A 12,423-nucleotide genomic window follows, 5' to 3' on the forward strand; every position below is an offset into this window, starting at 1 on the left:
AGAAGACAGTTATTTTTATGATGTGTGGTTCCCAAATGCTGTTCTACAGGCAGGTGCCACAATGTGGGACAAGTTTTCACCAGCTTATAATGAAAATTGGAAACAGAAGGGCCATATAGTAAATTTTTATAAAGCCTAATTCACTTTACTTAAAGGTTTTTTTTTCTAAAGTTATGGCCTTAATAGTTTTTTACTGCCAAATATCCTTTTGTTCAAGAAATGATGATAGTAAGCGATAGTTTTTGTTTTGTTTTGCTAATGCTTGCTTCTGATAATAAAAAGTCAGTAACTCTGTTCAGTTTCAGAAATTTTTTTAGGTTTTGATTCAACTCTTGAAACCTGAACCACTATAAGATGTTCTATCCCAACAATAAGAATTATACCTTATAAAGGAATGACTAATTCCATTCTGAATTAAAAGAGTTGTTTGAATTAAGTTGTAGAGAAATCAAACATAACAAATTAAAGTCTTAGAGATTTCTTACAAACAAGTAAGATGAAGATATGAATAGATAAATAGCCAAAGACAAGAAAGGAAATAAACAAAAAAAGAATTTAAAAATGACCAGTATAAACACACAGAAAATGTTCGACTTCACCAGTAATAATGTAAATTAAAATAAGGCAGGTGGATCAGTGAGTATTTGAGAAAATGGGTATTCTCATAGTCTACTGTTGGAAGAAAATGTTGGTACAAACTTCCTTGAAATCTACTTGGCAGTATTTATCAAGAGTCTTAACGATCCAGAAAGTCTAAGAACCAGTGATCCTGTTTCCAAAAACCTGTTCTGAAAAATATTTTGGAGCTGCAATTAGAGAATAATTCTCATGGATGTTTGTTGCTGTGTTGCCAACAGTTAGAAACATAAAGATCTATAGTAAAATGTTTTTAAAAATTATGATCACATAGTCAGATATCATGCAGTCATAAAAAATCATCTTTAAGAAGAACTAATAATGTGAAAAAATGTTAAAAGGATACAAAATTATATATGTTTTACGTAAGAAAAAAATATGTGCATATAATAAAAAACAATGCTTTCAGTGGTTCTTTCTGAGCAATATGATTATATATGTTTTCTATTTCTTCTTTTCATTTATTTACTATATTTTCCAGATTTCCAACAAGGAACGTGTTACTTTTATGATTTAAGAAAATTATTATTTAAAAGTATGCACTTTTTTAAAAAGCAAATTATTACTATTGAGTTAATAGGTTTAGTTTCTAACTCTGAAGATGAACCTTTTTAAAGCAGGCTATGGGGCTCAACAGTATAAACCAGAAGCCTATATATTAAAAAGTACATTTTGTTTGTCAGGGATAAATTATCTTGACAGTTTCTTTACGTCTTCTCTCCTATGAAAACAGACATTGCCACTCTATGTTACAAGGGTAAAATATGAATTGAAAGAGAATTACTAAAACAAAATACCTGTAGCTCTTTAGAAAAATACATATGTTGATACCATCATTGCAACATAACTACTGTTTACGTGTCCTGTGAGGATTACCAGGAAGTGTGTAAAGTATGTAAAGAACCACAGAGAAACTATTTTGTAAATACAAATTATGATTCTCTTAGCATCACTTTTATTTATATGTGTTGCAGTATAACCTTGAATATTTGGATGCAAGCCATAACCATGTGATAACCCTTGAGGGATTTAGAGGTCTGATGAAACTGAAGCACTTAGACTTGAGCTGGAATCAACTGAAAAAATCTGGCGATGAAATAAATATGTTATGCAAACACACCACAAGCCTTCTCACTCTTGATATTCAACATAATCCATGGCAAAAGGTATGCCACAGACATGTTACTAAAAAGCAAACATTTTTATTTCAGAGCCATTTCCCTACTAACTTTACTATTCAGTAATAGACAGAGATAGGCAAAGTTATCTTCGTTTTTCTAGACTTCCTTCCTTGAAGTCATTCATAAATTGGATTTAATGTACTGATCAAATGAATCAGATGTTACTATAAGAAAAGACTATAATTTCATATCAGATTTTTTGTAACCTCTAATAGATTGAGAACATTATTGCTTTGAGTCATTGATGTCATTGCCATTTGCAAACCTCCAGAGATTTTATATAGTTCAGTGTGCTGGAACTCTGTTTTAATGAGGCATAGGAACCAAGAACAATATAATACAGTAAGAGGGGCATACTATTAAGGAAGAAACATAATTTGATTTATAATATATCCTAATCTGTGGTTGAGCAACATGTTTTACAATTTTATTTTGCATTTTGCATTATTCATTACTTGTTTTCTATTTTAAGTCCAGAAATCATCTCCCCTCATAAACCTGCATTATAAAGTCTTATGTTCTCTTATAAAAGGGAAATATGAACATTATTTTTTCTCATTACAAACATATGTAGATTAATGCTAGGTAATTTCCATATTCCATGACTATATTTAGGTATATCTTCAAGTATTTAAAATAAGTCCCAAAATTATAAAGTCAAGAATCTTCCTTTCTCTGCCTTTAAAAGATGTATATCAGGCTGTGTTCAGCCTTTAAAAAGGAAACTAAGCACAATTGGTTCTATTAAATTGACCCTATTACTAAGTTTGTATTGTTGTATTTCATCTTTTTTGCTCAGTAAAAGTGAAGAATATTTTTCTTTTGCCAAAGCATATTTCCTGGATGATCACAGTACAGCTATCTCTCTGTTGCCAAATTGGATTGTCAAGGGCTAAAGATCTGTATTGAATCACACGTGGAGATGACTAGCTTACTGCTGATCGAGATAAACAGGCATCACTACAGTTGTTCTTTTAACACTTTTCACCGCAGTCACTTTTCAATAGCTTATGGGATTTCCCTCCCTCATCAGAGTAAAATCGTCAACCTTCAAACAAACAGATTAATTATTAAATATAATTTCAACTATTATTTAAATAATTAAGCTTTTCTTTAGGTATATGTAATGAACAAGGAAATGTATGATTTTGAATTATATGGAAAGACATGAAAACAGTCATTTTCATGCCATAACATATTTAATAGTTTATAAAATTTTTTTTTTGTTTTTCCCAAGCCAGCCACATTGAGGCTGAGTGTTATTGGCAGATTAAAGACTCTTACCCATTTAAATGGAGTCTTCATTTCTGAAGAAGAAGCAACAGCAGCTATGAAATTTATTGCTGGAACAAGGATTACTCAGGTTGGATTTTACTGTTTACTATTCATTGTGCTATTTAGAACCTACAGATAATATTTCACATACTCTTTTTCTGTCATTAAGATTTTATAGTCCCTCTTAGCCTATTAATAAAAAATTAATATAGAGCAATCATACCACTTGATTTTTTTCTGTTTAAATGAATCTCATTTAAATACCCAATCGTTGTGTGGATTCTCTTGACTATCCATGAACACTACACCAAAAATACCTCTAGGGTAACTGCTTTTTTACCAGTCACCTGAACTCACCAGAGCCCTTTCTAGAGCCTACATGAAAATAAGCAACTTTCTGAGGATAAGGTAAGCTTAGAGGCCTTCAGAAAGCGTTTAGTGAATTATCTATCTGCTTAATACTAACATTATATTTGTTTGGCTGAAAAGAACAAAATCCATTAACATGGAAGGAGGGGAAATATCTTTGTTATCCATATTAAGAATGCTGTACTTTAGCCAAAGTAGCTTCAACATCCTAAATATATCTACTCTAGTTTTCTAGCTGTTTTTTTGTGGAGTATCTGAATATTAATTCCTTAAGCAATATAGTGTTTAATTTTGGATCTATTCAAAATTTTGAAAAGAAGCTTTTTTATTGATAAAAAAAATAACACTCCTAAAGAAGAGCTGGGAATTTACCCTAAGAAAAGAACTAAAAATAGAACTACCATTCCACTCAGCAAACCCATTTCTGGGGCTATAACCAAAAGAAAATTAATTGTTCTACTAAAACGACACATGCATTAATATGTTCATTGCAGCACTATTCACAATAGCGAAATCACAGAATCAACCTAGGTGCCCATCAGTGGTGGACTGGATAAAGAAAACGTGGTAAATGTACACCATGGAATGCTACGCAGCCATAAAAAACAATGAAATCATGTTCTTCGCAGCAACATGGATGAAGCTGGAGACCATTATCCTAAGCGAATTAACACAGAAACATAAAACCAAATACCACAAGTTCTCACTTATAAGCGGGAGCTAAACATTGGGTACACATGGACATAAAGATGGGGACAATACACATTGGGGAATACAACAGGGAGGAGGGAGATGGGCAGGGCTGAAAAATTACCTATTAGGGACTATGCCCACTACCTGGATGAGGGGTTCAATCCTACCCCAAACCTCAACATTACGCAATGTATCCTTGTAACAAACCTGCACATGTACCCCCTGAATCTAAAATAAAAATTGAAATTAAGAAAATTAGTTTTTTAAAAAGAAATCAAATCCTGCTAAAATCCTTTAAGACAATGTGGTAATGGCACAGAACTAGACGAATAGACCAATGGAACAGAATAAAGACCTAATATAGACTGTGGAAACTTTATAAATAACAGAGCTGCCTTTGCAGATCGGGGAGATTATTCAATAAAAGGCATTAAGGACTTTATTGTAAAAGGCAAAACCAAAAGTTTTTTTGAAGGAAATATGAAAGATTATCATTATGACCTTGAATTTGTGAATAATTTAGTAGGCAAGAAACAAAGAGCATAAACCACAAATAATTGGACATGTCTACATTAAAATTAACGTATCTTTGTTCAAAGAAAGTGAAAAGAGAAGCTACATACTGGGAAAAGAAATTTGAAACACAACTGTCAAAAGATATTCTTTATATATCCATAATATATAAGGAAAAAGACAACCAGCCAAATGGAAATATGTGCCGAAGATCTGAACATACACTTCACTGGAGAGGAAATCAGAACAGCCAATTAACTTAGGAAAAGATTCTCCACCACATTAGTATTCAAGAAAATGAACGTTAAAAACACAATGACCTACCAATTTTTGCCAGTTTTATAGATGAGCAAAAACTTTAAAGTCTGACAATACCAAGTTGTTGCAAGAATATGAAGTAAAAGTGTAATTTTTCTGAAGTGGTACAACCACTCTGGGAAACAATTTGACATTATTCAGTAAAGCTGATGTATATTTGTGTGTGTGTGTGTGTATTCTACAATCCAGCAATTTTACTTTACTTAGGTGCATATACTCTAAAGAAACTCTTGCATGTATGTACCAGGAAACATGCACAAGAATATTCATGACAACAGTGTTCATAATACCAAAAACTGAATCAACCCCAATGTTCATTGACAGGAGAGTCATTAAGGGAATACTATACACAGGACATATGAATGAACTACAGCTACATACAGAAGTTTAGATGAATCTGATGAATATGATATCGAACATCATAGAAGAATACATACATATTATTCAATTTACATGAAGTTCAAATATGTGCAAAACTAAATGATATATTGTTTATGGACACAGACATACGACTATAAAGAAAGCAAGTGAATATAAACAGAACCAAAGACAAAAACCACATGATTATCTCAATAGATGCAGAATAGGCCTTTGACAAAATTCAACAACGCTTCATGCTAAAAACTCTCAATAAATTAGGTATTGATGGGACATATCTCAAAATAATAAGAGCTATCTATGACAAACCCACAGCCAATATCATACTGAATGGGCAAAAACTGGAAGCATTCCCTTTGAAAACTGGCACAAGACAGGGATGCCCTCTCTCACCACTCCTATTCAACATAGTGCTGGAAGTTCTGGCCAGAGCAATCAGGCAGGAGAAGGAAATAAAGGGTATTCAATTAGGAAAAGAGGAAGTCAAATTGTCCCTGTTTGCAGATGACATGATTGTATATCTAGAAAACCCCATCGTCTCAGCTCAAAATCTCCTTAAGCTGATTAGCAACTACAGCGAAGTCTCAGGATAAAAAATCAATGTACAAAAATCACAAGCATTCTTGTACACCAATAACAGACAAACAGAGAGCCAAATCATGAGTGAACTCCCATTCACAATTGCTTCAAAGAGAATAAAATACCTAGGAATCCAACTTACAAGGGACGTGAAGGACCTCTTCAAGGAGAACTACAAACCACTGCTCAATGAAATAAAAGAGGATACAAACAAATGGAAGAACATTCCATGCTCATGGGTTGGAAAAATCAATATCATGAAAATGGCCATACTTCCCAAGGTAATTTATAGATTCAATGCCATCCCCATCAAGCTACCAATGACTTTCTTCACAGAATTGGAAAAAACTACTTTAAAGTTCATATGGAACCAAAAAAGAGCCCACATCGCCAAGTCAATCCTAAGCCAAAAGAACAAAGCTGGAGGCATCACGCTACCTGACTTCAAACTATACTACAAGGCTACAGTCACCAAAACAGCATGGTACTGGTACCACAACAGAGACATAGATCAATGGAACAGAACAGAGCCCTCAGAAATGATGCCGCATATCTACAACTATCTGATCTTTGACAAACCTGACAAAAACAAGCAATGGGGAAAGGATTCCCTATTTAGTAAATGGTGCTGGGAAAACTGGCTAGCCATATGGAGAAAGCTGGAACTGGATCCCTTCCTTACACCTTATACAAAAATTAATTCAAGATGGATTAAAGACTTAAATGTTAGACCTAAAACCATTAAAATCCTACAAGAAAACCTAGGCAATACCATTCAGGACATAGGCATGGGCAAGGACTTCATGTCTAAAACACCAAAAGCAATGGCAACAAAAGCCAAAATTGACAAATGGGATCTAATTAAACTAAAGAGCTTCTGCACAGCAAAAGAAACTACCATCAGAGTGAACAGGCAACCTACAGAATGGGAGAAAATTTTCACAACCTACTCATCTGACAAAGGGCTAATATCCAGAATCTACAATGAACTCAAACAAATGTACAAGAAAAAAACAAACAACCCCATCAAAAAGTGGGCAAAGGACATGAACAGACACTTTTCAAAAGAAGACATTTATGCAGCCAAAAAACACATGAAAAAATGCTCATCATCACTGGCCATCAGAGAAATGCAAATCAAAACCACAGTGAGATACCATCTCACACCAGTTAGAATGGCCATCATTAAAAAGTCAGGAAACAACAGGTGCTGGAGAGGATGTGGAGAAATAGGAACACTTTTACACTGTTGGTGGGACTGTAAACTAGTTCAACCATTGTGGAAGTCAGTGTGGCGATTCCTCAGGGATCTAGAACTAGAAATACCATATGACCAAACCATCCCATTACTGGGTATATACCCAAAGGACTATAAATCATGCTGCTATAAAGACACATGCACACGTATGTTTATTGTGGCACTATTCACAATAGCAAAGAGTTGGAACCAACCCAAATGTCCAACAACGATAGACTGGATTAAGAAAATGTGGCACATATACACCATGGAATACTATGCAGCCATAAAAAATGATGAGTTCATGTCCTTTGTAGGGACATGGATGAAACTGGAAACCATCATTCTCAGTAAACTATCGCAAGGACAAAAAACCAAACACTGCATGTTCTCACTCATAGGTGGGAATTGAACAATGAGAACTCATGGACACAGGAAGGGGAACATCACACTCCGAGGACTGTTGTGGGGTGGGGGGAGGGGGGAGGGACAGCATTAGGAGATATACCTAATGCTAAATGACGAGTTAATGGGTGCAGCAAAACAACATGGCACATGGATACATATGTAACAAACCTGCACATTGTCCACATGTATCCTAAACCTAAAGTATAATAATTAAAAAAAAAGACAAAATATATAAAATAAAAAGTACATTAATTAAAATATGCTATAAACGCATGTGACTATTAAACAGAGGAAGGAATTATGCAAAAATTATTAAAGTTATTATTAATGACAAAAAAAAAGAAAGCAAGTGAATGGTGGACAAAACATTTGAGATAATGATCACTTCTAAAGAGAAGGAGAGAAAAGGGCTCAGGATCGGGCCCACAGGGTGCTTGTAATCTATTCAAAATATTCTAGCTCTTAAGCTGGTTTCATGGGTGGATTATATGGGTGTTCATATTATAGTAATCATTTTACAGTCTTATAAATGTTATCTTGTAATGATATTTATAAGATATTTGTTCCATATTTGCTAAAACAAGTAACAAATATATTTGTTCCATATTTGCTAAAACAAGAAACAATGTAATTAAAATGTATCTAGATATTGAAAACAATTTAAGGCAAAGGAAATGTTACATTTTAAAATAATTTACTTTAAATTACATTTAAAATGTTACATTTTAAAACTATTTATTTTAAATTACATTTAAAATGTTACATTTTAAAATTATTTATTGGGCCACTCATCTTCCCTGGAAACAATAATTTTAACTATATATCAGCTAACCTCTGTATACTGTTTCCTTTTATCATTGTATTTTTTAAATTTTGTTAGTTATCTCTCTTAGGGCATTCTAGTACTAAAGAGGAGAGACCACGGATACTTAGTATATGGCCTTCTGCCAAAATTCTGACGCAGATTTCCAAGTTAGGACCTCATTTACATCCGAGTGGAAACTGGTACTTGAAGGTAAAGGCTAATTCCATTAAACCTAATATAAAGCTTAATTCAAATCTACTTTTAAGTCAGTGTTGGTCTGTGTATCATAAAGAGGGCACAGATAGGTAAGGGACAGAAAGCTGGAAGAGATTAATTAAAATAGGGAAGAAACAATTAAGATCTACCCTCTTGGCAAATTTCAAGTATACAATACCATATCGTTAACTTTAGTCATTAACTTTAGTCATTAAAGTTATCATTAACTTTAGTGTTGTACATTAGGGTCTCTAGAAAGTATTCGTCTTGCATAACTGAAACTTTGTATCTCTTGACCAATATCTGCCCATTTCCCATTGCCCCAGCCCCTGGCAACCACTATTCTACTCTCTCCTATGAGTTTGACTATTTTAGAGTTCATATATAATTGAGATTATGCAGTTTTTAATTTACAATGTATGCTTATATCAAGTTATACATCTTCAATATATGCAATTTTAAATTGTCAATTACACTTCAACAGAGTTGGAAAAAATAAAAATAAGAAAGACATTGTTACTATTAGTAAAAAGTAATACATTTGTCATGTTCCAAAAAATAAAAAACAGGGAGGTCAAGTCATGAGTGGCTATGTCAGATGGGCTGGGCCTTGACTGCGTTCGCCACAGAATTGGAAATTTAAGATAAAGGTGCACTAAAACTGAAGGACAAATTTAAAGGGCCATTCTAATTCCGTATTCTGATAACATGTCAGAATAGGCAAGATTCTGATAACATATCAGAATAGGAAAGCAAACTTTAAAGGCTCAGAGCCAAAGATCAAGCCAAAATTCGGACAGCAAGAGTCAGATATCCTGACAAGGGAGTAGGGGAGCTGGTCAGAATTCAGCCAAGCATAAGAGAAAAGGTTATTGAACACTTGCAGCTTCTTGCTACATTAGGTGTCCTTATACCTCTTGCCAAACATAGAAACTGGGCTAAGTGAAGCTGCTCCTTGAAAATGGGAGACATTACTGGCATTACTTTTATTACAAGATATATATAGATATTGAGCTGCAAATGAAGGCCCAGCGACAGCCTTGGCTGACCCACAGGCAGTTTCGGAGTTAGCAGAGTTAGAATGGCCCTTTACATTTGTCCTAAGTTGGGCTGAGATGGTCAGGCCTTTATAAGCCTCCATCACTGGCTGAGGGCCAACCTGGGAAGGAGCGTGACCTTGGCAGCCGTCTACAGCGAGCGAGGCTGTCCCTGCAGGGACTGACAGCTGAAGACTCTCTGCCAGAAGCACTCCCAGCAGCTGGGACAAGTCCATTACTGCAATGGGACTCTAGCACATCGCAGTGTCCTTAATACCATATAAATCCTTCTTGGAGTTATAATCTCATCAAATTTTACTTTTCTGTAAACCAACAGCTTCACAATATCTTTAGTTCCTGAAGGAATTCTTTTGATATCTACTTATCACATTTGAATTATTTCATTAGCTTTTTAAAATGTTATTAACATTGACTGAACTTATAAGATTTAGAAATACCATATAATGTAAATTATTCTACAGATAACTGCCTTAAATTTAGATGGACAACATCTTTTTGAAATCACAAATTTAGAAAAATTGGAAAATTTGAAATGGGCATCATTCAGCAATAATAATCTCACTAAAATGGAGGGTCTGGAATCCTGTATTAACTTGAAAGAGCTCACATTAGATGGAAACTTCATCTCAAAGATAGAAGGTAAGGTACTTAAGAACTTTGAAGTCTCAAAATATGGATGTCTAAACAATGAAGCAAAAAATAACCCTGGGAACAGAGTTTGTGAAGAGGAAGATCTCTAGGAAAGTTCCAAGTTTTGTGGCAGAGTATTCTAAATACCTGTGTGAGGGAATGCAATTATTAGTTAGCTAGATTGGACCATTCTACAATGTATATATATTTCAAAACATCATGTTGTACAAGATAAATAGATACAATATTATGTCAAATTAAACAATAAAAGATAAATAAAAAATCAAAACAAGTTCATATCTATTAGTGGAATTTGTGACTATTTTACTTTATATAATGAGCCAAGCAAGCTTTCACCTCCTGTGCCTTCTCGCTCCTCTCCTCTGTGCTAGTTTATAATCTGTTACTAAACACTAGCATAACCAACTAGTTAGTCATTAATGTCTATAAAGTTGAATAAACAAATAAATGAGGTATGCTTTTGAAAAAGATAAAGCAGACTAGTTCTGTTTTGAAAATATAAAATTGAGGTTATATTTGGAAATTTGAATACTTTAACAAAATATGAAAATTATACTCACTAACGGTTGAAAATAAAATATACTATATGTAACATTTTCCATGGATCCACATACAAGTCCAATTAAGCAGCTTTAGTAATATCTTAATAATAATGATACCAATATGATATATTTTATTTGACTGTTTAAAGTTCAGTATTAAAACATATTTTTCTGAACCAGAGAAAATAAAAAAGACTTTTCCTCCCTTTCCCCTTCCAAGCTTCTTAGATTCTTCACTTCATTTGGATTTATGCTTATCTACAGCTAAAAATCATGAGTTTAGAGAACATGTCCCAGAATATATACTACTAAGTCAAGTATTTTCTGACTCCTCCCCAGCTTTATTTTATTCTTACCTTCATTAGAAAGAAATTGAAAGAAGCTTTCCATGACTTGCTACCAACTTTCTTGTATTCTCCCTCTCTGTCTACTCAAAAGAGTAACTAACTCCTGGAAATTAAAAAATATGTCCACAAGTGTGCACTATTTGATTGAAAAGAAAAATATGTATATGTGTGTATACACACACACACTTATCTGAATAAAGAATATTTCTGTGTGTGCATTTTGGTAACATGGTTGTGTTTGTCAAGGAGGGAAGGTAAGAATTAGAAATCATGGCTGGGAAAGAGAATTTACATTTTATTCATTTTTGAATTGGATTATTTTTATCATGTGTATATACTACATTTTTCATAAAATAGAAGATTTGATTTCAAAAAATTATATATATAAAAGCAAGTACTAAATATATTTAAGAAAGCATACATAACATTTGTGACATATTTCATTTTAATGGCTGTTAACAATATGTTTCTAAAACTTTCTTGATCATGAGAATCACTTAGGACACTTATTAAAGATACAGATTCACAGGCCTCTCTTCTGTAGATTTCAGTAGAGTAAACCTAGGGGTAGCTCAGGCACCTGTGTCTTGAACTATCACCAGTCTCCCATTCCCATACAACTGGATATTAGTTTTGCTTTGCACATACAATTAAAAACCCTATTTCCTTTTCATTTCCTTCCATAAACCTATTAAATAGAAGAATCTTCCAATCTGTACTTTTCTTACACCTATATTGTGGAGAAGATAGCTATCCCTCTAAACTTTAACAGGAATTTCTCCTTTTTCTTCAGACATGGGTAGGTTCCATATCCATTTAATGATTTTGGCTTTGATGGCTTTGATGCTATCTTGCCCTGGATTGATTCACCTTCAACATTGTACAGTCCCACAATAGGAGCTGATGTGAAAGAGGAGCACAGATAATTATTTGATACTTTCCAAACATTATTCCATTTAATTTCATAACTCCTTGGAAGTAAATTTCAGTATGCCCATTTTATGGATGAGGAAATTAAGGCTCAGAGGTTACATAATTTATGTATCGCCACAAACCTAGTAGTGATATATTTGAAGCCAACTAGGATTCCAAAGTTCTTGTCTTTCAACTGCACCATCCTGGCTATACTTATAAAGTGCTTGCAGTACATAATGTATGCAAGAGTTAGACTGGTCCCATTTTCCAAACTTCCATCTTAGAGTACTTTTAGGCATAAG

The 12,423-nt window shown here is 33.7% G+C and overlaps 1 protein-coding gene across 1 annotated transcript in view; it reads left to right on the forward strand.

Annotated features, from left to right (window-relative positions):
• The window catches only part of LRRC9 (leucine rich repeat containing 9), a 133,367-nt gene that overhangs the window by 64,753 nt on the left and 56,191 nt on the right, over window positions 1-12,423 (forward strand). Inside the window, exons 17-20 of the mRNA XM_030811545.1 lie at window positions 1,611-1,802; window positions 3,055-3,180; window positions 8,468-8,602; window positions 10,128-10,305. Of these exons, the coding sequence (XP_030667405.1) occupies window positions 1,611-1,802; window positions 3,055-3,180; window positions 8,468-8,602; window positions 10,128-10,305 (631 nt within the window). The remainder of the gene's footprint in view (window positions 1-1,610; window positions 1,803-3,054; window positions 3,181-8,467; window positions 8,603-10,127; window positions 10,306-12,423) is intronic.

Source organism: Nomascus leucogenys, chromosome 1a (genome assembly GCF_006542625.1).
Source record: "Nomascus leucogenys isolate Asia chromosome 1a, Asia_NLE_v1, whole genome shotgun sequence".
Taxonomy (NCBI): Eukaryota; Metazoa; Chordata; class Mammalia; order Primates; family Hylobatidae; genus Nomascus; species Nomascus leucogenys.